This window comes from Papio anubis, chromosome 20 (genome assembly GCF_008728515.1).
Source record: "Papio anubis isolate 15944 chromosome 20, Panubis1.0, whole genome shotgun sequence".
NCBI lineage: Eukaryota > Metazoa > Chordata > Mammalia > Primates > Cercopithecidae > Papio > Papio anubis.
This window is the reverse complement of record NC_044995.1, coordinates 4,925,388-4,952,912: the sequence shown is the minus strand read 5'-3', so window position 1 is coordinate 4,952,912 and position 27,525 is coordinate 4,925,388. Positions and strand designations below refer to the sequence as shown.

At 52.5% G+C, this 27,525-nt stretch overlaps 1 protein-coding gene across 10 annotated transcripts in view; it reads left to right on the top strand.

Annotated features, from left to right (window-relative positions):
• Nucleotides 1–24,611, top strand: part of VRK3 (VRK serine/threonine kinase 3) — a 48,007-nt gene extending 23,396 nt beyond the window's left edge. For 7 of the 10 annotated variants that reach the window (XM_021931333.2, XM_021931332.2, XM_021931336.2 and 4 more), the window contains 10 exons: nt 254–318; nt 3,248–3,314; nt 5,534–5,618; nt 5,885–5,990; nt 7,829–7,921; nt 11,496–11,628; nt 12,783–12,903; nt 19,513–19,613; nt 21,009–21,168; nt 24,283–24,611. In XM_021931333.2, coding sequence (XP_021787025.2) covers nt 254–318; nt 3,248–3,314; nt 5,534–5,618; nt 5,885–5,990; nt 7,829–7,921; nt 11,496–11,628; nt 12,783–12,903; nt 19,513–19,613; nt 21,009–21,157 — 920 coding nt within the window. In that variant the 3' untranslated portion in view covers nt 21,158–21,168; nt 24,283–24,611. The remainder of the gene's footprint in view (nt 1–253; nt 319–3,247; nt 3,315–5,533; nt 5,619–5,884; nt 5,991–7,828; nt 7,922–11,495; nt 11,629–12,782; nt 12,904–19,512; nt 19,614–21,008; nt 21,169–24,282) is intronic. The other 3 variants (XM_003915942.4, XM_017952604.3, XM_003915943.3) reach the window with 1 other exon arrangement.
• Nucleotides 24,612–27,525: the final 2,914 nt, after the last annotated feature.

Below are 27,525 nucleotides of genomic sequence, written 5' to 3'. Positions count from 1 at the left end.
CCAGACCTTGCCAGGAGAGCCGCCTCAAGCCTGCTGCATTAACCCTTCCTGCACGGCTGGATAGTGACAGAGAGAAAGAGGGAGAGGAAGCTTATTTAAAACTAGGAAGCAGCAGGTCGTGAGAGCCAAGAGCGCGCTTGAGCTTGTTGGAACCAGGGCACCAGAGCCGCTCCTCATTGCTGGGAAGTTTGGGGACGATGACCCTGACCTTCCCTGCGGTTATAACCTCGCTCCCTTGTTTGTTCCCCCATAGCTGCACCCACCTCCGCCCTCGCCTGTGACTCAGAACTCCAGAAGCAAAAGTTCTCGCTCAAACTGGTAAGTGACCCTGCAGGTGGGGGGCAGCTTGGAGGGGAGGGACTTTCACAAACACATCCTTGACTTCTGAGCCCCTCTGTCAGCTGGGAGAGCTCAATTGGGGACCAGGGTCCCCACCTGCAAGGAGCAATGAGTCCGTGGGCAGGGCAGGCACCCAGTTGTCCATCATCCCGGGGTGTTAGAAACCGACAGTTGGATCCACCCGAGTCTGGCTCTGATGCTCCCCGGCTGTGTGACCTGGGCAAGCCCATCCCCCTCAGAACTCAGTTTCCTCATCCATGAAATGGAGCCACTAATACCCACAGGGTGTGGCCCATCTGCCCCCTACCACCGGCCTCGCAGTGTGCACATATCGAGCACCTACTGTGTATCACCGTGCTGGGTGTGGGGTCCAACAGAGAACCCATCAGATGGGGTCCCCGTGCTGAGGATTCAGTGAAATCACACATCAGGGGCTAAGCATGAGTTTCAGCTGTCGGACATGTGTGCTCGAGGGTGGGGCCAAAAGGAAACAAAGAGAAAGGGAAAGTGGCCACGAGGGTGAGTCTTGCCTTCCACACAGAGGAGGTGCCTAACAGAAGGGCATCGTCATGGTTCATAACCCCGCCATCATCCCTGGGTGCTGGGATTACGGGTGACTTTTATTTTCTTTTTGTTTATCCAAATTGTCTCCCACCCCAGAAAACCAGGGACAGCTGGGTGGGTTGCCCTCCCTCCGCCCTAGATGGAGGCCATGAGAGTGGGTCAGAGCGTGGGCTGTAGAGCTGGGCTCACTAGTGATGGGTAGCACCTGCTTTGAGAGCCTGGCATGGCCTGAGCCAGGCTGTGTTTCACAAGCACTGCTTCATTGAATCCTCCCAGCGGGGCAGCTACCGTGTCCCATTTAATGCTTCTCTGCGTGGTTCAGGTGTGCCTGGCACAGTACGCACCCCATCAACCTGAGCTGTTCCTGTTATTTACTACTGTAATTACGCTCATCATCCTAGAAATACAGCCTTGCTCTCTGTTCGTGCATCTAATCTCATCAGCATTTCCTGAGGCTCAAAACTCGGGGATGAAGAGTTGGCCCCAGGCCCAGCCCTGGAGAAGCTCCCAGTCTGGCGGGGGCCGTGCCATGTCCCAGTCCCATCAGGAAGAGGGATGGACTGGGAGGGGAGCACAGGGCACCCGGCTGACCAGAGGACATTCACCCTCCCATCCACTGGGAAGGCAGCTCTGTTCTGAAGCATTCGAAAGGTCAGGGCTGAATGCCCAGTGGTGTTCATCCATCCATTTATTCATTCATTCACCAAGCCTTTCCTGCAGCCTCCTGTGAACTGAGTGCTGGGGACTTCTACAGAGATGGGTCAGACCCAATTGCTGCCCTGAAGGAGCTGCCCCCTTGGGAGAGTGGGGCAGGCATGAATACCCCATGTGAGATGGCTCAGGGCCTACATGGCTGTGCCCACGTTGCTCGCGTTAGTCACTATGGGCTTCGCCGGCATCGTGGGGAATACTCCAGGACGCAAAAAGGGAAAAGGAAGGACAAGAAGAGGAGGAGCTGGGGCAGGGAGCTAGGCTCACTAATGACCAGTAGCAGCACCTGCTTATTGAGAACCTATTATGTGACAGTCCCTGGGCTGAGTGTCACAAGCATCATGTCATTTAATTCTTTTGGGTTTTTGTTTGTTTTGAGACAGAGTTTCTCTCTGTCGCCCAGGCTGGAGTGCAGCAGTGCAATCAAGGCTCACTCAGCCTCGGTCTGCTAGGTTCAAGTGATCCTTCCACTTCAGCCTCCCAAGTAGCTGGGACCACAGGCATGCACCACCACGTCCAGCTGATTTTTTTTTTTTTTTTTTTTTTGATAGAGATGGGGTCTCCCTGTATTGCCCAGGTTGGTCTGGAACTCCTGGGCTCAAGTGATCCTCCCACCTTCACCTCCGAAAGTGCTGGGATTACAGGTGTGAGCCACTCTGTACTCTTAAGAACCCAGCTGCACGAGTTGTGTTTTAATTAAAATATTTGGTGGTGCTGTTGTTTTTTTTGTTTGTTTGTTTGAGACAGAGTCTCACTCTGTCACCCAGGCTGAAGGTACAATCTTGGCTCACTGCAATCTGCACCTCCCAGGTTCAAGCAATTCTCCTGCCTCAGCCTCCCGAGTAACTAGGATTACAGGCACGCACCACTGCGCCTGGCTAATTTTTGTATTTTTAGTGGAGGCAGGGTTTCACCATGTTGGCGAGGCTGATCTAGAACTCCTAACCTCAAGTGATCCATCAGCTGCCTTGGCCTCCCAAAGTGCTGGGATTACAGGCTTGAGCCACCCTACCTGGCCATTGGTGTCATTTTTAACAAATACCCAATATTAATAGTGGCTTAAGCAAGATGATATTTTTATTGCTTTTTCACTTAAAATCAGGGGCAGTTTTCCAGAGCTGATATGATGATTTTATAAACAAGGGGCCCTGTTTCCTTCTGTCTTTTTGCACCAACATTTTCAACGCATAACCTGCATCTCTTGGGCTGTAGTGGCTGCTTCAGCTTCCACCATCACATCTGCATTGCAGCCAGCTGGAACAGAAGAGGAAAGGAAAGCCCTTTAAGGGCATCACCTGGAAGTTGCCCACGTTTCTTCTGCTCACATCCTCATTGGCCAGAACTTGGTCATGTGGTCGTTCCTCACTGCAAAGGAGGCTGGGAAACGTAGTTTTTAAACTGAACGCCACATTCTAGGGAACACTGTGGCTCTTAGAAAAGAAACCTGGGTACTGGGAGGTAGCTCGCAGTCTCTGATGTGTGTTTTTGTGTAGTACCTGAGGAATCTGGCTCTGATGTGGAGACTCGATGAGGAACCTCATCATCGAGGGAGTAATAAATTGCCAGTGGGAACTGGGAGCCCTTGTCTGAGACTTCAGTGTGACAGCCTTCTGCCTCTCCTGTCCCCCACCAGGATGCCAAGGATGGGCGCTTGTTCAATGAGCAGAACTTCTTCCAGCGGGCCGCCAAGCCTCTGCAAGGTACCTGGCAGGGAACTGGGCAAGGAGGGGAGAGTGAGGGGGGCACCAGCGTGGTCACAGCCCCTGGCTTCTACCTGCTGGCGTGAGAAGGGTGGGTTTAGATTATAGGCCCAGGTTTGCTCCCATCTGTGCCCATAACCTGACTCCTGTCACCCCTCAGGCCTCAGTGTGTGTTGTGGCTGGCTCACACCAGCTCTTGGAAGCCAAGTATTACATTTTCAGGCTGGGCGTGGGTTGACGCCTATAATCCCAGCACTTTGGGAGGCTGAGGTGGGCAGATCACTTGAGCCCAGGGGTTTGAGACCAGCCTGGGCAATATGTCAAAACCTTATCACTACTGAAAATATAAAAATTAGCCGGGTGTAGTGGCATGCGCCTGTGATTCCAGCTACTCAAGAGGCTGAGGTGGGAGGATTGCTTGAGCTTGGGAGGTGGAGGTTGCAGTGAGCTGTGATTGTGCCACCGCACTCCAGCCTGGGCAACAGAGCCAGACCCTGTCTCAAAAAAAAAAAAAAAAAAATTTAAATTTTCAGGAAGATGGCAAGCTGGTAGTTACATATAGCCAGTATTAGCAATTAAATTATATAGACTGGGCGTGTTGGCTCACGCCTGTAATCCTAGCACTTTGGGAGGCTGAGGTGGGTGGATCACCTGAGATCAGGAGTTCGAGAGCAGCCTGGCCAACGTGGTGAAACCCCATCTGTACTAAAAATACAAAAATTAGCCAGGCGTGGTGGCATGTGCCTGTAATCCCAGCTACATGGGAGGCTGAGGCGGGAGAGTCACTCGAACCTGGGAGGTGGAGGTTGCAGTGAGCTGAGATCATGCCACTTCACTCCAGCCTGGGCGATAGAGTGATACTCAGTCTCAAAAAATATATAAAATAAATAAATTAGATAATCTTACAAATATATTCAAAACAAAGGTGATGAACCCTCAGAAACTCATCACTTTCTAATTATTTCCCTACATGTCCTGTGATCTCTGCCAGTGAGGTTGTGTGCACTGTTGTCTCTGTGTGGAGAGAATGCCGCATGGCGGCCGCCGCTGTGCGTCTCCCCGACCCACCTCCAGTCATGTCATGTTGGTAGCTTGAAGTTGGCCATAGCAGGAGTATTTACACTGCAGAAATTAGCAAATGCAGCCGGGTGTGCTGGCTCACGCCTGTAATCCCCACACTTCGGGAGGCCGAGGTGGGCGGATCACCTAAGGTCAGGAGTTGAAGACCAGCCTGGCCAACATGGCAAAACATCTCTACTGAAAATACAAAAAAAGGGCTGAGCGTGGTGGCTCACGCCTGTAATCCCAGCACTTTGGGAGGCCAAAGTGGGCAGATCATGAGATCAGGAGATCGAGACCATCCTGGCCAACATGGTGAAACCCTGTCTCTACTGAAAATACAAAAATTAGTTGGGCGTGGTGGCACGTGCCTGTGATCCCAGCTACTCAGGAGACTGAGGCAGGAGAATCGCTTGAACCTGGGTGGTGGAGGTTGCTGTGAGCCGAGATCACACCACAGCACTCCAGCCTGGCGACAGAGCAAGACTGCATCTCAAAAAAATAAATAATAAATAAAATTAGCCAGGTCTGGTGGCAGACGCCTGCAATCCCAGGTACTCAGGAGGCTGAGGCAGAAGAATCGCTTAAAACCAGGAGGCAGAGGTTGCAGTAAGCCAAGATTGTGCTGTTGCACTCCAGCCAGGGCAACATAGTGAAACTTCGTCTTAAAAAAAAAAAGAAAAAAGAAATTAGCAAATGCTACCCATCAGGACTGACTTCCCCGGACAGCCAGCTGTTAAACTAGCGTCAGCTGCCATTGGTTCTGGTCCACCCTGCTGACATCTGGAAGACAGGCAGAGGCACATTCTGGTGATGTCATGGCTAGATTAGACACGTGTTGATCTTGTTAGCTCTATGTGTGAATTCGGAAGTAACCCTGTCATTATCCCATCTCTGCACTCCAGATTTGTATACGCTTCCTCCAGAACCACCATGTTCACCCCATCACCTACAGACCTGGATCACAGACGTTCATGGGTCACCCATGCCTGCCCCGTCACCAGCCCCTTCCCACAGTCACCCACCCACAATGTTGTCATCTCCGACAAGGAGACTCAGAGGCGGTCTGGGCACTCTGTGCTTCTGCTCTGAGAACTGGCTCTTATTGCCATGGGCTTGGGACTGGCTGTGTTCTAACCTCAAGCCCCTGCTTTCCGCAGTCAACAAGTGGAAGAAGCTGTACTCGACCCCGCGACTGGCCATCCCTACCTGCATGGGTTTCGGTGTTCACCAGGACAAATACAGGTGAGCTGCTCTACTCACTGGTTGCCTCACCAGCCCCTTTCCTCCTCTTCCTGTCGTGAGTCCAGGCATGGCTGGGACCCGGAAGCTGTGGGCCAGTTCTTCCTACCTTCTCGTAGTTTTGACCCAGTTTTCTGCCCAGCCAGTCAGAACCTTTCATCTCACCTGGGACCAGGACCTTGCAGCCCCCGCCACAGTCCATCCTGGGCAGCCAGTTCTCCTCTCTCCCCTGTTCATCGCCCACCTCCTGGGGTGCTTGTGTCTTCCAGGTTCTTGGTGTTACCCAGCCTGGGGAGGAGCCTTCAGTCGGCCCTGGATGTCAGCCCAGAGCATGTGCTGTCAGAGAGGTCTGTGCTGCAGGTGGCCTGCCGGCTGGTGCGTACCCAGAAGTTGCTGAGCTGGTGCGTCAGGGAGGGCGTGTCAGATCCTAGTTTAGCAGGCTCTTCAGTCATTGACACATCCGGCCCCCACCTCCCTCCGCCGCGCACTAGGGGTTGGCTCACTGACTGACATGGCAGGCAGTTAGAGCCGGGATGTTGGGGGGTCAGTCCTGTGGAGGGCCCTTGGGGGGCCATGAGCACTGGAGGAAGGAGCCCCTCCAATGCTCAAACTGAAGGCTTAGATTAGGCTTCCTGGTGGAGGGTGTTTCTAAGCCAAGACTCAGGATGAGTGGAAATAGCGAGGTGCTGGGTGGAAGTGGCAGAGGATAGATGAGAGGATGGTTCGGCCAAGGATACAGCTGGAGCAAGGCTTATGTGGAATAGAGAGCATGTGGCATTTGTTCACTAATTCATTCATTCATCCTCATTAAATATTCATCAGTCACTTGCTGGGTGCCAGATGCTGTCCCTAGGGCTGGGTGCAGAGCAGGGAGCAGCACAAACATGGTTTCTGTGTCTTGGAGCTCACAGTCTAGTGGGAGGGGCCAATAGTAAATTAAACAGTTGCACGAACTATGACGAGTGCTCTGAGTAGAAGCGGCCCGTGCTGTGATGGAGAATAAGAGGGCCCAGTTTGCATGACTGGAGGGATGGACATAACCAAGGGAGCGACATGCTGAGTCCTAAGGTCTTTATGTTCAGTATCTGCACTATGGCCCTGAAGTGGGGAGAGATGGAGTTGGTGTGGACAGGCCAGCAATGACCACATCACAAAGAGCCTCGCACAGCAGGCTGAGGGGCTGGGATCTGTCTTGAGGGCACTGGAGAGCCACAAGGGTGCTGGGATTAGGGGAGGGCAGGGTCAGCTCTGGGTACAGAAAGGCCCTCAGGGGCCATGTGGGGAGGGACTGGAATGGGGAGAAGAATCTGAGTGAGGGTCCATTTGGAGAGGACAAGGCTGAGGAGGGTCCCAGGCCCTGGGGATGGAGAGTCTATAGAAGGAGAACGAGCAGAACTTTGGCCCTGGGGTCAAAGAGTGTTGGGGATATGATCGGAATGTAGCTGATACTCGGGCAGCAGACACAGTTGAAGAGTTGGCCTGGTGCAGCAGCTCACGCTGGTAATCCCAGCACTTTGGGAGGACGAGGCAGGTGGATCACTTGAGCTCAGGAGTTCAAGACCAGCCTGGGCAACATGGCAAAATGCCCTCTCTAATAAAACTAGAAAAAATTGGCCGGGTGTGGTGGTGCGTACCTGTAGTCCCAGTTACTTGTGAGGCTGAGGTGGGAGGATCATCTGAGCTTGGGAAATCAAGGCTACAGTGAGCAGTGATTGCACCACTGCACTACAGCCTGGGCAACAGGAGTGAGACCCTGTCTCAAAAATATGTATATATACACACACCAAAAAAAAGTCTGGAGCTCAGTGGGACAGCTGGAGCTGGAGATCAAGATATAAATTGCTTAACAAGATTGATTTCTGCTCTCTAGGACAGGTGAGAAGAGCTCTTTTGATATTCACAGGTGCTGAGTCATTTTTGCAGACAGACATTAACCCCTTCTCCCTCTCCTGAGTTTGCCATCAGCTAAGAGAGAAATATAGGAAGCCACGCATTAGCTCAACTGGTGAGCTCCCTGACAGCCTGATTAGAGGCATGCTCAATGTGCTATCACAGCGGGCTCCTCATGCTGCCCCAGATTTAGTCAGGTTTAACCCCCAGTCACAGTGCCAGACGACCCCAGGCCTTAATAGTGGGGCTCCCTGCCCCAGTCTGCACCAGAGGCTGTGTTAGTCTTACTGCTTGTGCAGACACTGGCTTGCTTCTTCCCCCAGCTGGATGCCCTGGAGTTCCTCCATGAGAATGAGTATGTTCATGGAAATGTGACAGCTGAAAATATCTTTGTGGATCCAGAGGACCGGAGTCAGGTAAGAGCCAGCTCCTGCCTACTCCGGAAGATCTCTGGGCTCAGGTTCCCATCTGTCTCCAAACCTCTATTTATTTCACAGTGCTTTATTACAGACAAAGGATTGTTGTCCATCATATATAAAGAGCTCCTTCAAATAAATAAGAAGTAACTTAGTAGGAAAATGGGCAAAGGATAAGAAAAGCAATTCTTAAAAAACGAAATCTGTTGTGATGGCTCAAACCTGAATCCCAGCACTTTGGGAGGTCGGCGAGGCAGGCGGATCCGAGGTCAGGAGGGTCGAGACCATCCCACAGCTAACAGGTGAAGCAGTGCAAATACAAAAATAGCGAGGCGAGGTGGCGGCCTGTAGTCCCAGCTACTGGGGAGGCTGAGAGCAGGAGGAGAATGGGCCCGAGGAGCAGGCCGGGCTGCAGTGAGCTGAGATCCGGCGCCACGCCTCCAGCCTGAAGCCAGAGCGAGACTCCGTCTCAAACAGCAGAAATCTGGAGGCTAACTAAATGAAAATATGAAAGATTATGGCCAGGCCGCGATTGGGTCATGCCGCAATCTTTGGGCTTTGAGGCAAAGCCGGATCACGAGGTCAGGAGATCGAGACCATCCTGGCTAACACGGTGAAACCCCATCTGTACTAAAAATACAAAAAATTAGCCAGGCGTCGTGGTGGGCACCTATAGTCCCAGCTACTCAGGAGGCTGAGGCAGGAGAATGGCGTGAACCCGGTAGGCGAAGGTTGCAGTGAGCCAAGATCGCACCACTGCACTCCAGCCTGGGCGACACAGTGAGACTCTGTCTCAAAAAAAAAAAAAAAAAAAAAGAAAAGAAAAGATATTCAACCTCCTTAGTAATCATAGAGATGTAACTTAAAACAAGATGCTATTTTTACCCTCTGAACAAAATTAAGAATGATTTTGAACTTGAATGATTAAGAATTAAGAACAAAATTAAGATTTGAAGCCAGCTCTCCCGTCTCTGGGCTCGTGCTTCTCACTGCTCGTTGTCAGGCAGACTTGTTCCTCCTGGTGAGAAAATCGCCACCAGCAGATTAGGCTTAAATCCCCAAAGCTCAGCAGCCCCAGCAGAAACAGACCTGAACTGCATGGACTGAGAAGTCGGGGGAGACAATCCCAGATGAAAATCCTGGAACTAAGCATTAGGAATCTTCAGAGAAACAGAACTGGCAGGGTGTGCGTGTGTCTGTCTGTGTGTGTGTGTGTGTGTGTGTGTGTGTGTGTAGAGATTTATTACAAGGAATTGGCTCATTGATAATGGAAGCTGGCCGGGCGCGGTGGCTCAAGCCTGTAATCCCAGCACTTTGGGAGGCCGAGACGGGTGGATCATGAGGTCAGGAGATCGAGACCATCCTGGCTAACACGGTGAAACCCCATCTCTACTAAAAAAAAATACAAAAAAACTAGCTAGGCACAGTGGTGGGTGCCTGTAGTCCCAGCTACTCAGGAGGCTGAGGCAGGAGAATGGCGTAAACCTAGGAGGCGGAGCTTGCAGTGAGCTGAGATCGCGCCACTGTACTCTAGCCTGGGCGGCAGAGCGAGACTCCGTCTCAAAAAAAAAAAAAAAAAAAGATAATGGAAGCTAAGCAGTCCTGAGATCTTCAGTTTGCAATCTGGAGACCTAGGAGAGCGAATGATGTGAGTTTCAGTTTAAAGGCTAGCAGGCTTGAGACCCAGAAAGAGGGGTTGTTTCAGTTCCAGTCCAAAGACAAGAAAAGACCAATGTTCTAGCTCAAGCAGTCAGGGAAGAGGAGCTTCTGGTTACTTAGCTTTTTATTCTGTTCACATCTTGAGTTGATCAAATGAGACCCACCCACATTAGGGAGAATAATCTGCCTTAGTCTACAAATCCCAATGTTCATCTCTTTCACAACACCCTCATAGACACTCCCAGAATAGGGTTTGGCCAAATGCCTGGGCACCCCATGGCCCAGTCAAGTTGCCACATAAAAATGGCCATCCTGGCCAGGTCCCGTGTCTCACGCCTCTAATTCCAGCACTTTGGGAGGCCAAAGTGGGAGGATCGTTTGAGCCCAGGAGTTCGAGACCAGCCTGGGAAACATAGGGAACCTCGTCTGTACAAAATAAAAAATAATAACCTATCCAGGTGCAGTGGCACACACCTGTGGTTCCAGCTACTTGGGAAGCTGAGGTAGAAGGATCACCTGAGCCCAGGAGATTGAGGCTGCAGTGAACCATGATCGTGCCACTGCACTCCAACCTGCGTGACCAAGCGAGACCCTGTCTCAAAACTTAAAAATATATATATATATAAATGAACACCACAAACTGAACAGTAAAACAGGGAGCAGGGGAAGTGTATAGGTCTTACATAGACAAAACTAACAGTTCTCCACTATCCATATGGTGGAATAAGATACAGCCATTGAAAAGAAGACATGGGGCCGGGCGCGGTGGCTCAAGCCTGTAATCCTAGCACTTTGGGAGGCTGAGACGGGTGGATCATGAGGTCAGGAGATCGAGACCATCCTGGCTAACACTTGCAAAGTTCCCCCTCACTCTACTAAAAAATACAAAAAAAACTAGCCGGGTGGAGGGCTGGCTTCTGTAGCTCCAGCTACCGAGGCTGAGGTGGCAGGAAAAAATGGCGCGGACCCGGGAGGCGAGCTTGCAGTGAGCTGAGAGATCCCACCACCGTACTCCAGCCTGGGAGATGAGCGAGACCCGCCTCCCCAAAAAAAAAAAAAGACATGAACTGGGTACAGTGGCTGACACCTGTAATCCCAGTGCTTTGGGAGGCCAAGGCAGGAGGATCACTTGAGCCCAGGTTTCAAGACCAGCCTGGGCAACAGGGCAAAACCCCATCTTTACAAAAAATACAAAAAATCAGCTGGGCATGTGGCGCATGCCTGTAGTCCCAGCTACTCGGGAGGCTGAGGTGGGAGGATCACTGGAGCCTAGGAGGCTACAGTGAGCCGTGATCGCGCCACTGCACTCCAACCTGGGTGACAGAGTGAAACCCCATCTCGAAATAAATAAATATTTTTGAAAGAAGATTTAGTTAACTTTGTGTATCAGGCAGAAAGCATTTAACTTTTGTTTTAAACTTAGTTAAGCCTCGTAAGAACCCTTTGAGGTGGGGACTATTATCATTTTACAAATGAGAAATCATAGCAGAGAGTAGTATAGCTTGCCCAAGGTTGTACCGCCACCAGCGGGCTGAGCTGGCATTTGAACCCAGGCCATCTGGCCCCAGAGTTAATGCCCAGAACTGCTGTTAAAGTGTTAAGTGCTGGTGTCCAACAGGTCTGGTGTGAGGCCTCTGGAAAACAAGAGCCCCTCCCCATCCATATATGTTACCTGGTTATTAAAAAAAAATGTGGAATGATGCATAAGAAACTGTTACTAGTGGTTATTTCTGAGCAGTGGGTTTTAGGGGCTGGGAGGAAATATGATGGCTGGTTGGGGTTCTTTTTACTTCACATCGTTTTTGCTATGAGCATGGCTTAGTTTTGTAAGTGAAAAATGTCATCTTTGATGGAATGGTTGTTTTCAGTTGTGCTCCTCACCTCCAATCTGTATGGCTTCTCCCTGTGTCCACAGGTGACCTTGGCAGGCTATGGCTTCGCCTTCCGCTATTGCCCGAGTGGCAAACACGTGGCCTACGTGGAAGGCAGCAGGAGCCCTCACGAGGGGGACCTTGAGTTCATTAGCATGGACCTGCACAAGGGATGCGGTACGAGGCCAGGGAAGGGTTTGGGACCATGGAGACATGCTTCTCATACAAGGGCAGCTCTAGGAGTTCACAGCCAGAGACAGCAGGTGGCCACCCAGGACAGGCACTAAGGGCGCCAGGACGGATCAGGACCACAGACAGCGTCCTGACTACTGTTGGGGGGGGTGTGGGTAGCGGTTCAGCACCAAGGACAATGGGAGGCTGGGCACTGGGGAGCCCTGAGTTCCATAGGTTAGGATTCAGGATCTGGCGTAGACTTGAAAGATGGGAGTTGCCTAGGAGTCATCCAGGAGGGGCTGTTTGAGGAGGTGGTTGGCCACCACGTCTGGAATGTGGGAGGGAAATCTGGGCAGAGGCTCTGCAGTATCTCAGGAGTTTATCAGCCGAAGCCCTGGGAGAAGATGGGATCATCCAGGGAAAGTGTAGAGAGTGGGAAGAGGGCCCGGGGCAGATTTCTTGAGCCCCTCTTTCTCACATCCCTTTATATCATGGCCGTCCACATGCTTGCCACGTCCTCCCACCAGACTGAGCTCCTCCAGGGCAGGGAAGGTATCCCTGCCCCCAGCATCGGGTGATGGAAGGCCAGCACGGACAACAAGTAGTGCTTGTCGAGTGCTTACACAAAGCGTTGTCTAAATTAAGCATTGTCTTATGCTCAGGAAGCATAAGGAAAATACACCATCCGGGTCTCCCGGCCCTTCCCCACTGAGGCTGGGATTGGTACCCATCCTCCTGGGCTCCCATGTGTTCTGTGTCCTTTGTCACTCAGGTAGTCCCACACCATAGCTGTCTCCCAACAAGGCTGTCATGGGCTGGGACCCGATAAGATCCCAGTCTGAGTTTTCAGAAATCAGCTGAGCCCAGCACATGGATGCTGAGGATTGAATGAGTGCATGAATGAGAGAAGAGTGGATGAGGGTGACCTGAAGAAAAAGGCTGAGGGGATGGTTGAGTGAAAGTAAGTCAGAATGAGAATAAGAGTCAGCTTCTGCCTACTCATGAAAGTGAATGAGCAGAGAAGACAGCCCATATGGCTGGAATGCTGAGTGCATGAGCGCGTGGTTGAGTCAGTGAGAGAGGGGAAGGAAGCGGGTGGACGCACTGGTGAATGGAGCATCCAGACTGAGGTGCCACCTCTACCCTTCCCTTCCCAGGGCCCTCCCGCCGCAGCGACCTCCAGAGCCTGGGCTACTGCATGCTGAAGTGGCTCTACGGGTTTCTGCCATGGACAAACTGCCTTCCTAACACTGAGGACATCATGAAGCAAAAACAGAAGTGAGTCGGGGGGTCAGCAGAACCCCCGCAGGTGGGCAGAAGCCCAGAGCCCAGCTGGGGGCAGGCGGGAAGGGGAAGTGTCATCTAGCAGAGCCCAAGTCCTCTGAGCTGCACAGACATGTGCTGCACTGTCCACGCAGCAGGCGAGGCAGGGGTTCCGGAGCCACGCTGCCTGGGCTTGGACTCTGGCCCCACCACTGTGGGGTGTTAACGTCTGCAAGCCTCATTATCCTTCTCCATGAGATGGTCTCCTCCTAGCGCCCACCTTACGGGACTGCACAAGGGTTCAGGGAAGTCAGGTATACACAGCACTTAGCACAGGGCCTGGCTTGTAGAAAATGCTCATCATGTGTGGGGCACCGTGACTCATTCATTACAAACACGCAGGCAACCTGAGCAGGACAGGCCCAGGCCCTGTCTCAGCACTGGTAGCACCACCCATCCAGTGTTCACACCACCAGATCAGTGCCTTCACCTCTGTGTGTAAACCACCAGGTCTTACCATTGCTGGTTTAAACATTCAGCACCAAAGCCAGTGGACAGCGGAACATATGGGGAAGTTCTGGGGTGAAATTGAACACTAAGGGCATTGAGCAGCTGGACACGGGGAGCTCTAGGGATATGGGTTCAGCACTAGGGACAGCAGACAGCTGGGCATAAAAGGGAGGCACTGGGGTGTGTGTTCAGCACCAAGGACAGCAGGCGGCGGTACACAAAAGGGAAGTGCTAGGGATGTGGGTTCAGCACCAGGGACAGTGGGCCGCTGGGCACAAAACGGAAGCGCGGGGGTTGTGGGTTCAGCACCAAGGACAGTAGGCAGCTGGTCCTAGCTGGCGTGCTAGGCGTGCACTTCAGACAAGAATAAGAGTACCCAGGCCAGGCACGGTGGTTCATGTCTTAATCCCAGCACTTTGGGAGGCCAAGGTGGGTGGATCGCGAGGTCAGGAGTTCGAGACCAGCCTGGCCAACATGGTGAAACCCTGTCTCTACTGAAAATACAAAAAGTAGCCTGACGCAGTGGCAGGTACCTGTAATCCCAGCTGCTTGGGAGGCTGAGGCAGGAGAATTGCTTGAACCTGGGAGGTGGAGGTTGCAGTGAGCTGAGATCACGCCACTGCATTCCATCCTGGGTGACAGAGCAAGACTCCGTCTTGGACTTGTTGCCTGAGTCATCTGGGAGGCAGCTGACCATCTCCGTCTGAAGTGCAGGAGTGAAGTCTAGAGGGAGACTCAGATCCTGGGAATATCTCAGGAGCTGTCAACTGAAGCCCCAGAAGAGGATGAGATTATCTAGGAAATCATATAGAGTGGGAAGAGGGTGAACCCTCCAGTGAATGGCATTGAGTCCCTCATACTTCCCTGTCCTTAGTGTGCTGTGAATTCCTTCCCAGTCCTTCCCTCACGTAAAGCCTTTCTCATTTTATTTTACTCCCTTCGTATCTCCCAACTTCTTTCCCTCAACCATGGACAGCTGCTCAAGCACACTTAACATGTGTTCTGCTGACGTGTTCACTTAGATGTATTTATACCCTCAAAATCGCGTGCTGGCCGTGGTCCTGTGTGTGATTTGCGTAAGTGATATTCCGCTCTGCATCTCATCTGTCTCTGGCTCTCTTCAAATTTAACCCTACCCCTACGTGTGGATCGAGTTCACTGCTCCTGACTGCTGCTTCTAAATCAATTTTCTATAGACATGTCTGTGTTCTTAAACTATATATGGTGGTACTGTGTGTTTAATTTGTATAAATAGTACTATGCTCTAAACCTCATGCTGTTTCTTGCCTTCTTTCACTCAATGTTATGTTTTTAACTTTAGCTATACAACTAGTTCACTACTTCCGAATGCTCCTAAATGTGTTAGTTTAGATGCATCTGTGTCCTTAAAAACTCTGTGATGTTCTTGGGTGCGTGTTTAATTGGCGTATGTGGCACCATGCCCAGAATTTCATCCTCCTTCAGACGAGGGGATGTGTCTCGTCATTTTGACTTCCTCCTACTGACTGTTCAAAGCTAACATTTATTATACACTTGTCTGTGCCAGGCATTGCCCCTGGTGCTTCCCCTGCATCCTCACAACTGTTCTGAGCTGTGTACTCTCATGATCTGTGGCACAGAGAGCTTAGGTAATCAGCCCAGGCCACACAGCTACTCAGCAGGGGCTCCTGGACTCAAACCCAGGCCGTTCAACTCCACAGACAGCCCCTGTCACCTACACGCTGCTTTCCAAGTGGAGGAGGCTTATGAGGTGAACTGGTGGTGCCTGGGCCCAGCCTACCTTCACTCAACAAATACTGAACCCCTGCCATGTGCTAGGCTCTGTTCTAGGCCCTGGGGATACAGGAGTGAGTAAGACAAAAATCCCTGCCCTCAGGGAGCTCACATCCTGTTGGGGGAGACAGGAGCTAAAGGGTCAAACACACGGTGTGTCAGAGGTCAGACTGATGGGGATCCTGGGGCCAGGTCCTGGGTGTCCACTGGTGGGACTGTTGGTGGGGGTGTGCAGCACACTTTTAGGTCTGATGTCGGGGGCAGGTCTCACAGCGATGGTAACAGGTAAATTGCTCCCTGAAGGACCATGAAGCTTTAAACAGTGGCAAGAAGGATATCACACACAGTTTGGTGCTAATTTGCCCCAACATCCCTGCAGAAAGAGGGAGGGACAGAGAGGCCTTCAGCCCCCAGACTTCTGCAGGCAACCTCTGCATGGGAAGCCAGCCTCAGAACCCGCTAGACAAGTCCATTGCCCCATTTTCTTGGAGCTTGTTTTCACACTTACTCCCTAGCTTTAACGCATGGTGCTGGGGTTTTCTGCTCACACTAGTGAGACAAAGGTGTCTTTTGAAATGAAGCCAGGTGAAAACGATGAGTCACAGAATGAGCAGCCCGCTGGAGTCCCTGTGTGAGTGAAGGTAGTGAAATGCTCCCTCACACGCTCTGATGGGTTAGCTCAGGACAAGGCTGAGCTGCTCTCACGAGGAGACCCCAAAACACTGCAGCTTCCATGAGGGAGGGTTCACATCTCTAACCAACAGTCCCAAGACAGGAGACTGAGGGCAGTAGCAGCGCCTCAGTTCCCTGTGACACACACACATCCTCCTCTGGATACAACAGAGAGCACACATTGTGGGTGCCCAAGAAATAGGGGCGGATCTGGCACAGTGGCTCATGCCTTCCAGCACTTTGGAAGCTTAGGTGGGCAGATTGCTTGAGCCCAGGAGTTTGAGACTCTATCTCTACAAAAACTGTAGCCGGGTGTGGTAGCACATGCCTGTAGTCCCAGCTACTCAGGATGCTGAGGTGGAAGGATCACTTGAGTCCAAGGAGGTGGAGGCTGCAGTGAGCTGTGATTGTGTCGCTGCACTCCAACCTGGGCAACAGAGTGAGACCCTGTCTCAAAATAAAAGAAAAATCATAGTGGAATGAAGAACAACTAAGGAGTGAATGCTGAGCCCGCCCAGGCTTCATTGTGGACACAGAGGTCAGGCAGACGCAGGCCCAGTGTCGGGGGTTCCAGGGCTGGGGGGAGACATGGACAGGAAGCAGGAGCTGCAGGTGAGGGTGGAGGTAGCCCAGCACTGTGGGAGCAGAGGGGAGGCACAGGACCCCGCCGCCGGCTCCTGGAAACCCTCACCTGGGAGATGCCTGACCTGGTCTGTAGGGAACACAAGAGCCTCCCAGGTGGGCAAGAGGGAGGCAGGATTCCTAGGCAGACAGGACAGCACAGCTCTGCACCCTCTCCGCTCATGCATTTAGTGCCAGGTTCCTGAGGCCAGTGGCTGTGCTGGACACCCAGGTTAGAATCAGCCCACGGTGCCTCTGCACTCCGATCTTGTCAGGGAAGCCGGTCCCCGAGGCTCCCCTGGGTGGAGTGTTCTCCCCACTCCCCTTCCTAACTCCTAAGAGCAGTCACGTCACCCTTTTCACATCCCCTCACCTAAAGAGACTTGATGAACGTGACGGGTTCACAGAGAAGGCCTGCACTCGTCAACATGGTGCAGGGTGAATAAGAGGTCACGGTAATCATCTCGTATCAATGATAGCAGCATGGATAACAGTAATTCCACAGCCCCAGCTCCAGACCACAACCGTAGAGGGCCAGGCGCACGAAAATGCTCCCTGGAGAGTAGCTGGTGATGTTGACACTGTCCCCCAGACACCCCTCCTCACCCCCAGCCCAGCGTCTCTTAGCCCAGACGGCAGCCAAGGGGACCACAAGGGGGCGATGTTGCTACATGCTCGTTTCCTGGCACCCTAAGGTGCCCTGTGCTAGGACGTTTTACTGGTATACGTGGCCTTTTTCCATTCATTCAACAGATACTCACTTTTTGCACATTATAGTTCACGACAGGCAGCACGAGTAAAAGAAGGAGGAGAGGCAGTTTGAGTCTCTGAGGCTTTCTGGCATTCAAGGCCCATTGCTGGGCAAAGCACAAATGAGAGCCAGCTTTGGACCCGCTCTCAGGGTTCCCCAGCTGGTCAGGGAGAGTCCGCGGCAGGGGGTGGCAGTGGCGTTGCTGTGCAGCATGTAACGTCCTGTCGATGGCACAACCGGGCCTTCCTGCACTTGTATGTCGATGGCTGCCGTGGGACATCCGCGGACCTACACACAGGCCCAGGAGGGACGGAGTTCCTCTGCCTGGAGGGGTCTGGGGAAGACTTCCTAGGAGGCCAGACCCTCGAGCTATATCTCAAAGGGAGAACAGCCACCTGCCAGAGCTCAGGGTGGGGAAGGCCGCCCAGGCATCGAGAGTGATGTGTGCAGAGGCAGATGTGTGTGGATGTGTGGCCTGGTGGGACGAGGAGTCCTTTGGTGTGGATGGGACATGCGATGGGAGAAGGGAGTGGAGAGATGGAGCTAGAGGGTGGCCAGTGTGTGCTGGAGAGCCACGGGAGGCAGGGTGGGCTGTGAGCAGGGAGGGTCAGGGACAGGTGTAAAGAGACCCTCTGGGGACATGTGGAGATGCACAGGAGGCCAGGGAGGAGTTGAGGTCCAGGGAAAAGGGATGAGGCCTGAGATGGGCCCAGATCCATGGGGCAGAGGGATTTGAGGAGCAGGAGGGTGGGGCTGGGGGATAAAGCAAAGGCAGTGGGTGAATCAGGATTTTTCCTGAACAGCCAAAGAGGGGTGCATGTGCATGCACGTGTGTGTGTGTTATACATATATGTGTATGTGTGGTATGTACATATACAGTTAGTCCTGATTATTCAGAGTCCATATGTGTGAATTCTCCTACTCACTAAAAGTATTTGTAACCCCAAATCAATTCTTGCAGTTCTTTCGTGGCCACTTGCGGACACATAGTGTGGAGAAAAATTTGAATCCCCTGACACACATGTTCCCAGCTTAGGGAGGAGCCAGATAGCATTCTGCCTCCCTGTTTCAGCGCCTACGCTATATACGCCAGTGTCCTTTTCACTGTTCAGTTAATGCTACATTTTTTCCTGTTTTTATGCTTTTTGTCAGCGATTATGCCATTTAAAATGGCCTCAGCCAGGCGTGGTGGTTCACACCTGTAATCCCAGCACTTTGGGAGGCCAAGACAGGAGGATCAGAGCAGCCTGGGCAACATAGTGAGAACCCGTCTCTACAAAAAATCAAACAGCCACCTAGCATAATGCTGAAGTGTTGTCTGATGTCCCGAAGCCTGAGATGGTTAATAATTCGTGTATTGTATCAGCTTTGTTCAGGCATGAGCTACGGTGCTGTTGGCCGTGAGTTTGTGGGGAATTCTTATTTCGGGTTGCCTTGGCATTCATTTGAATGTAAGTTGGACTTTCTCATGCCAGAAGCAGGGCTCGGTCACCCTCAGCACAGTTTCCAGTTTTCCACCTCCTCCCAGTTCCTCCGTGTGGTTGACCCAGATATTTCCCTTATGCAGCCGCCTCCGGGGGAACACTTCCCTCCCTATGGGTCAGCCACAGACAGCCTACTTGACGGCCCCGCTGACCACATCCCACTGAACTGTGCAGATGCCACAGTGACCCCCTCTCAGGCACAGCGTGACCTCCAGGAACTCGAGCCTGCTTGCTTTGAACCCACCAGTTAAAATCCCCTCAAAATGTTAGGATACCACCCATTGGCCCCTCATGCAACCACGAGCTCCCTTACCTCTGTGTGTGTGTGTCTGTGTGTGTGTGTGTGTGTGCGTGGGACGGGGGGAGGTCACCTTTGGGTGTGTCGTGTGCCCCCAGGACCTGTAAGTAATAAAATCTTTATTTTCATCTTGGATCTTTCCTCATCGTCGAAAGAATCCTCTCCATCTTAAAGATCCCAGGTTAAAACAGAGTTCAGTGCTAATGAATCAACAATGCTTATTACATAAGATGTCTTTCAAAAGAAACATACATAAAACAAGGTGTATTGATTGGGGAAAATGATATGGCCGGAGGCTTGCAGGAGGCCACTGCTGTTTCCCCTGGGAGCAATGGTAGTGGGTTGGTTGATTCAGTGTTCATAGTGGCTTTAAGAACTTAACTTCCCTGGATGGCAGAGGGGACTGTGTATATATCTTAGGCTGTGTATATATCTTAGGCTGTGTATATATCTTAGGCATTCTGTTTTAAAAGGTTGCTCTCCTTTGCCTTTCACATGTGCTTCTGTCCCTTCAGGTTTACTGATAAGACCTTTCACATGTGCTTCTGTCCCTTCAGGTTTACTGATAAGCCGGGGCCCTTTGTGGGACCCTGCGGTCATTGGATCAGACCCTCAGGTACGTCCTGAAGGGAGCGGGAACAGGCAGGGACCTGGGCGGGACCTGGTGGCTCAGATCCATCTTGGGGTGGCCTCTCCTTATACCTCTTCCTTTTTTTTAGTTTTCCAAATTGCATTTGTAATATGTACCCATTGTAGAAAGACAAAAATTGTCAAAACATTCACAAGTGCCTGTGAACAACAACAAAACAAAAACACACAAGTGTTTTTTGAAGACAGAGTAATTTTTTTTTTTTTTTTAAGACAGGGTCTAGCTCTGTCGCCCAGGCTGGAGTGCGATGGTGCGATCTCGGCTCACTGCAATCTCCGCCTCCCAGGTTCAAGCAATTCTCGTGCCTCAGCCTCCCAAGTAGCTGGGATTACAGGCGTGCATCCCCATACCTGGCTAGTTTTTTGTATTTTTAGTAGAGACGGGGTTTCACCGTGTTGCCCAGGCTGGTCTCGAACCCCTGGCCTCAACTGATCTACCACCTCGGCCTCCCAAAGTGCTGGGATTACAGGCATGAGCCACCATGCACAGCCATTTTTATGAACAAAAAATGGGCTCATCCTACATACATCTCATTCTACCTCTTGCTTTTTTCCCTTAACCCTGGGGCCGTCCTTCATGCCCTTCCTTTATAGATGCACCACAGGTTTTATTGACAGCTGCACAGTGGCCATGGTTTGGCCGCACCATAGCTTATAAAGCCAGTCCCTGTCACTCGTCCCTGTCACTGGGTATTTGCACTGTCTCGTTTGGGTGTGGGGGTGTTTGTTGCTGCTGTTGTCTTTGTGCCCCTCCTGAACAGCTTTGATGCTTTTCTCTAAGCTGGAGGCAGAAATGGACAGACAGAAACGGATAGCGTGTCCCCTCTGGCTCTCTAAGGCTCATTTTTGAATTACTTTAAATCCCTGGGTTCAAATCATGGCTCAGCTGCCAAGCACTCCCCTCCAGTTCTCCCTCTGTAAACCTTGGGCCTCAAGGATGTTTAAGCTGGTCCACCAGAGTTTGGAGGTGGAGCTGAGGCAGGGCCCGCCTCTTTAAAGACACATGCTCAATATTTATGTGCAGGGAGACCGCACTGCTAGCTGGGATCTGCATTGAAACACTGCGGGCCAGGGGAGGGGTCTTGATGAAACGCGATTGGCTGTGAGGTGATCATTGTGGAAACTGAGTGATGGATACTTGGGTATTCATGCCCTTCTCCAGGTGCCTGTATATGACGTTTTCCAAAACTGAAAAAAAAATGGAAGTCCCCTGGCAATACCAGGCACCAAGCAAATGGGCACTTTTGCTGAGACCCTCGTGCCCGTCAGTCCCCTACCCCCCACCCTTGGGCACAGACCCCCAGGATCGAGGTTGGGGGACGCCTCTCAGGCTCTCCCTTGCTGGGGGTTGTCTTGACCACAGAGACCCTGCAGAATTACCTGAAGGTGGTGATGGCCCTCAAGTACGAGGAGAAGCCGCCCTACGCCGTGCTGAGGAACAACCTAGAAGCTCTGCTGCAGGATCTGCGTGTGTCCCCATATGACCCCATTGGCCTCCCGATGGTGCCCTAGGTGGAATCCAGGTGGGAAGAGCTTGTGAGTCTTCAGCCCTCTCACCCCTTGCCCTCGGCCCAGCCCTGCCCCAGGCTCCAGGGGACACTTCTCAGAGGCTGTCCCACATTCATATCAGGGCCCAGCTTCCCAGGGAGATGCTGGGGTTTTCCACAGGGTCCTTGAACTTCCCAACCTCCAGGAATGGCAAGTAGCAGAAACCTGGCTTTAAGTGCGCCTCAGCCTCGTAATCCCAGCACTTTGGGAGGCCGGTATGGCGGATCACAAGGCTGCAGGACCGAGACCACGGGGAAACCCCGCTTCTCACTAAAAAATACAAAAATTAGCCGGGCGCTGCCAGGGCTTCGTAGTCCCAGCTACTCGGGGAGGCTGAGGCAGGAGAATGGCGGAACCCGGGAGGCGAGCTTGCAGTGAGCCAGATCAGCCACTGCACTCCAGCTTAGCGAGCAGAGCCGCAGACTGGCCTCAAAAAAAAAAAAAAAAAAGAAACCTGGCTCAACTTGGCTTTAAGCAGGTGGGGGCTGAGGGTTGGCACAGTGGCTCACTGTAATCCCAGCACTTTGGGAGGCCGAGACAGATCACAAGGTCAGGGATTGAGACCATCCTGACAACACAGTGAAACCCCACTCTTACCAAAAATACAAGAGAAATTACCCGCCGTGGCTGGCGCCAGTCCCAGGCTCCTCCCCGAGGCTGAGGCGGAGAATGGTGTGAACTGGAGGTGGAGCTTGCAGGAGTCGAGATGGCACCACTGCACCCAGCCTGGCGGTGAGCAATTCAGCCTCAAAAAAAAGAAAGCGGCGGAGCTGATTGGCTGCCGTAGCCAGAAAGCCCCGCTGTACCGGGCTGCCGGTGGCTCAAGCCTGTAATCCCAGCATCTTTGGGAGGCCGACGGCGCAATCACGAGGTCAGGAGATCGACCATCCTGGCTAACACAGTGAAACCCCGGCTCTACTAAAAATACAAAACTAGCCGGGCGCAGGTGGCGTGGCGCCTGGTGGTCCCAGCTACTCAGGAGGTTGAGGCAGGAGAATGCAAGCAAACGAGCGGAGCTTTGCAGAGTCGAGATCCGCCACTGCACTCCAGCCTGGGCAACAGAGCGAGACTCCAAAAGAAAGAAAGAAAGGTCTAAGGGGGAGCTTCAGGCACAACAGGATTCAGAGCCTCAAAAATAGCATCAAGACGTTTTCTGTCTCTCGCCATCTTCTGTCCCTTCTTGCATCCCTGCCTCCCTGTGTCCTTCCACCCAGCCACCTGTAGTCTCTACTTTCCTTTGGCCTGGCCCCCTTGGCCCCCATACACAAAAGGTAGCTGCTCCATGCATTCAGGTCTTGTTCATAGCGCGCACTCCTCCATCGTGTGGATGACGGACACTCCTCTCAGCCAGCAGCTGGGCATTTGCTTAGTTTCCCAGATTTTTCTTTTACAAGCAGTGCTGCCTGTGTGCACAGCCCGGCTGCTGGCGCGCACTGTCTGTGGATGGAGGTGTCAACTTGACAGTGAGGAAGTGAGGACTAGATGGCTTTACTTCCGTCAGCACTGTGTGTAAATGTGCAGGCATGTTTGCAAGGTCGAAGACAAACTTCACAGTAAATTTTGGCAAGGGTGCAGGGATGTGTGCTGAAGAGGGGCCTCTCCAGGCTCCCTCTCTGTCCGCGGAGTTGTCATGTCTCTCATCAGGGTTGGCTGGAACCAAAGCTCAGTGCTTTGTCTAACTCGGCACCGCCCTGGGGGCATTTGGCCGTGTCTGGAGATACTTGGTTATCAGGATGCAGGACGGTGGAGGCTGGGAGGCTGCCTGGCATCCCGCAACATGCAGCATAGTCCCCACCTCTACCCCCACACAAAGAATCCCCCGGCCCCAGTGGTCTCCAGTGCCGCGATTGCGAGATCCTGGTCCAGGGGAGTCTTGAATAGCGTCTCCTTTTGGCGGCCTGTCTCCCTGTGCAGCGACCTACTTGGCACTTGGATTACAAGTGCTTCTACATTCCCACAACCTTTCCTCACATCTGAGGCTGAAGCATAAGCTGACACGTGTGTGCCAGGCGACTCGCAGAGCCCCTGCGCACAGAGTGGGCCAGTGGTGAGGGGTGGGGGCCCTCTTCTCTGTGGTGGAGTAGCAGGCTCTCTGCCTCAACCAGAGGCACCGAGAGTCAAGTCATGACCTTCTGTGCCAGTCTCACTCCTTCCCCCACCTCTCCAGCTCGATATAGAGCTCCTCCTCCATGCACCCAGTTTTCCAGGCCGGACAGCTCGGGGTCCTCCCCAACACCCTCACTCCCTCAGCAGCCTCCTCCAAACCTTCGGTCCCAGATGAGACCAACCATGGGTCACTTGTCACAGTCTTCTGCTGGCATCGAGCTTCTCCAGGGCAGGGTTGCGTCTGACTCTATCGTCTCTGCTTTTCTGGCATAGCACAGGGCAGAGGCTTTGTCCTGTTTATCGATGGAACAAATGTCCTGTTTATCGATGTCCTGTTTATCAAAAGGCGTTTAGAACCCGACACCTGACAACCCCCCACCGTCTCACACCCGTGCGTTCTCTGGAGGCCACTTACTCATTCCCTTGGTTGGGAACGTAAGGAGGAGATGGCATTTAAGGAGCCCAGTGATCTTCGAGCACCTTGAAAGTCATCTCGCCTCTTCTCCACAGCACCTCCTTGCCTTGGCCCGAGGCCGAGCTCCCTTCCTCCCCTGTGCATGATGCGCCAGCCACACACCCTCCCCTCCAATTCTAGACCAGGCCAAGCTGGACCCCACCCCGGAACCTTTGCACCTGCCATCCCGAGGTCTGGAAGGCTCCCCTCTTCCTGGTTTTATGCACCTGCTGCTTTTCAAGATCCGAGGCCTCTCCATCCTCTGTGAGGCATCCTCACTGCCCCCTCACACACCTGCTCATCGTGTCGCCTGTTTTCCACGCAGCCCTTGCTCCCCTCTGGAGGGAAGCGTGTGTTTAATGTGGAGTCTCCACCCCCCTCCTCCACATCCTAAGCCCAGCAGGGGCTCCTCGTCCCGTATGGTCATGATGACATCCCCAGTACCTAGAAGGTGCCTGGCACGAAGTGAAGGACAGAGGGTGTTCCCTGAATGAATGAGACACTAACAGCCATTTTTATTGTCTTCTAGAATTTTCCATTTGCAGTGTGCAACAGAAAGAAAAAAAAAATGAAGCAATGTGACTCAAGGCCTGCTGTTTAATCACAGATAAGCTTCTAGAACAAGCCCTGGAATGTGCATTCCTGCCACTGGTTTCGGGATACTCATCAGTCCTGATTAGCCTCAGGGAGACCCCCCGTTTCCCTCCAGTGAATGTGAAGTTCCCCGTCTGGGTGGCCTGCCCTTCAGCCAGTGTCCTAGCAAAGCTGGATGGGGTTGGGCCGGCCCCCAGGGGGGACCCCTGCTACCCTTGACACCTCTGTGCTTTGGTAATAAATTTTTTACCAGAGCTTAAGGAACCAGTGTGTCTGCAAAAGTTCTTTTGGGGCCCAGGTGCGGTGGCTCATGCCTGTAATTCCAGCACTTTGGGAGGCCAAGACAGGAGGATCACTTGAGCCCACGAGTTTGAGACCAGCCTGGGCAACAGGGTGAAACCCATCTCTACAAAAAATACAAAAACCAGCTAGCCGTGGTGGTGGACTCCTGTCGTCCCAGCTGCTTGAGAGGCTGAAGCAGGAGGATTACTTGAGCCCAGCAGGTCGAGACTGCAGTAAGCCATGACTGCACCACTGCACTCTAGCCTGGGCGACAGAGTAAGACCCTGTCTCAAAAAAAAGAAGGAAGAGAGAAGCTAAACCGTCTTCTCTAAATTTGTCTTGAGTAGCTCAGATCATGCATCATACTTTGGAGTGTAGAGAATCCGAGGCCAGGTAAGGAAGGAAGTGCTCTCAGACGCCCTGACTCTCCTGTACTGATAAACCCTACTCAGGAGAAGCAGGTGGGATCAGGGAACCGCTTACCATCTCCTGGCTGAAGGCGGGTGTGTGCGCCCCTTTCCAGAAGGGGACATCCGCTAACAACAGAAAAACCGGCCCCCCCAAACCTGTCCTGCTTAGACCCCTTGTTGCACATGAATCCGTGAACCCCGAAAATGTGAGACAGGTCCAGTTAATTTGGAAACTTTGTTTTGCCAAGGTTGAGGACATGGGCCGCGACACAGCCTCAGGAGGTCCTGATGACGTGGCCAAGGTGGTTGGGGCACAGCTTAGTTTTATACGTTTTAGGGAGACTTGAGACACGAGTCACTATGTGTAAGAAGTACTTGGGTTCCGTTTGGAAAGGCAGGACAACTTGAAGCAAAGGCAGGAAGACTCGGAGTGGGGAGGGGCTTCCAGGTCACAGATGGGTGAGAGATGAACAGGTGCGTTCTCTGGCGTTTCTGATTAGCCTTTCCAAACGGAGGCGATCAGACGTGCATCTGTCTCAGTGAGCAGAGGGGTGGCTCTGAATAGAATGGGAGGTGGGTTTGCCCTAAGCTGTTCCCAGCTTGACTTTTATTTTTTTCCTTTCACAAGTCTATAAAAGATGAGGGGCGCCAGCTGCACTTCAGCACCCAAATCAGGTGAGCAGACAGTCAGTGTCACAATATCAACACCGGTCTCCATCCTCTGCCCGCTGGGGCAGTGCCCAGTCCAGTGCCTCAAGGTCCTGGCAGCCCCTGTGTCCTCCTTCGTCATCTCTTGAGCCAGCACAGCCAGCCCAGCCTGACCCTGCTCAGACAAGGGAAGGAGCCCAGGTCCAGGCCCAGGGAAGGCCCGGGCAGTGGCCCCACATCTCTGAGCCCAGGGCCTTCTGTCTCCAGAGCCCAAGTTCTCAACCCTATGGGTTTTGGCAGCTCATCCCCCGAGCTCTGAGAGGAGGGCGTTGTCAGGATTAGATGATGATCTCCCAGCACAGGGGACGGGAATGGCTCGGGTGCCACCAGGACATGCAGCTGACAGTGGCTGGAACCCATTCTCCGTCCCCCACACCCTGCCCCTTGCCCCAAAATGGAACCCTGGCTTAGATTTAATCAGACATTGGTGGTGGTGGTGTATTTTTGTTTTAGTTTTTGAGACAGTCTCGCTCTGTCACTGAGGCTGGAGTGCAGTGGTGCGATCTCGGCTCCCTGTAACCTCCGCCTCCCAGGTTCAAGCGATTCTCCCGCCTCAACCTCCTGAATAGCTGGGGCTACTTTCCACCACGCCTGGCTAATTTTTGTATTTTTGTATTTTTGGTAGAAACGGAACAGGGGTTTTGCCATGTTGGCCAGGCTGGTCTTGAACTCCTGACCTCAAGTGATCCACCCTCCCAAAGTGCTATGATTACAGGCGTGTGCCACTGCACCTGACCCATTTTTATCTATTATGCCTTTTTTTTTTTTTTTTTTTTTTTTTACACGGAGTCTCACTCTGTTGCCCAGGCTAGAATGCAGTGGCTCAATCTCAGCTCATTGCAACCTCCACCTCCCGGTTCAAGCGATTCTTCTGCCTCAGCCTCCCGAGTACTGGAACTATAGGCGCCTGCCACCATGCCCGGCTGATTTTTGTATTTTTAGTAGAGACTGGGTTTCACCATTTTGGCCAGGCTAGTCTTAAACTCCTGACCTTGTGATCTGCCTGCCTTGGCCTCCCGAAGTGCTGGGATTACAGGCGTGAGCCACCACGCCTGGCCTATTATGCCGTATTTTTACTAAACCTCCATTTTTGACTAACCTATTCATTGTGTTATAACTGCCTACAGCTTTTAGTTTAGGAACGTGCTGTGCAGGTGAATAGCCTGGGAGCAATGGGCTATACCGTACAGCCTCGGCGTGTGGCAGGCTGTACGATTTACGACTGCGTAAGCACATTCGAGGATGCTCACATAACAGAATCGCCTGACCATGCATTTCTCAGGACACATCCCCACACCTAAGTGACGCGTGGAAAGCAAGTTCTGTGTGAAAGATGCAGTAATGCACCTCAGCAGAGCCCACAGCAGCGCGGTTAACGCCTTGGCAGGCCGTCCAGGGAACTGGCTCATCTTGCGTGTGGTGCCTGTGGTTCCTCCCTGATGCATGTTCCGTGGAAGGAGGAGGAAAGTAGTTGGATGTGACCACCGCAAACACCATATTAGAATGGGAGTGGAATGCAGACTGCAGCTGCAAGGAATTTGATAAGCGAATCCTGCAAAAAGAAGACACAGCTGGCTGGGCACAGTGGCTTACGCATGTAACCCCATCACTTTGGGAGGCTGAGGCTGGCAGATCACCTGAAGTCGGGAGTTCGAGACCAGCCTGGCCGACATGGTGAAACCGCGTCTCTACCAAAAATACAAAAATTAGCCAGGCATGGTGGCATGCGCCTATAATCCCAGCTACTCAGGAGGCTGAGACATGAGTATCGCTTGAAC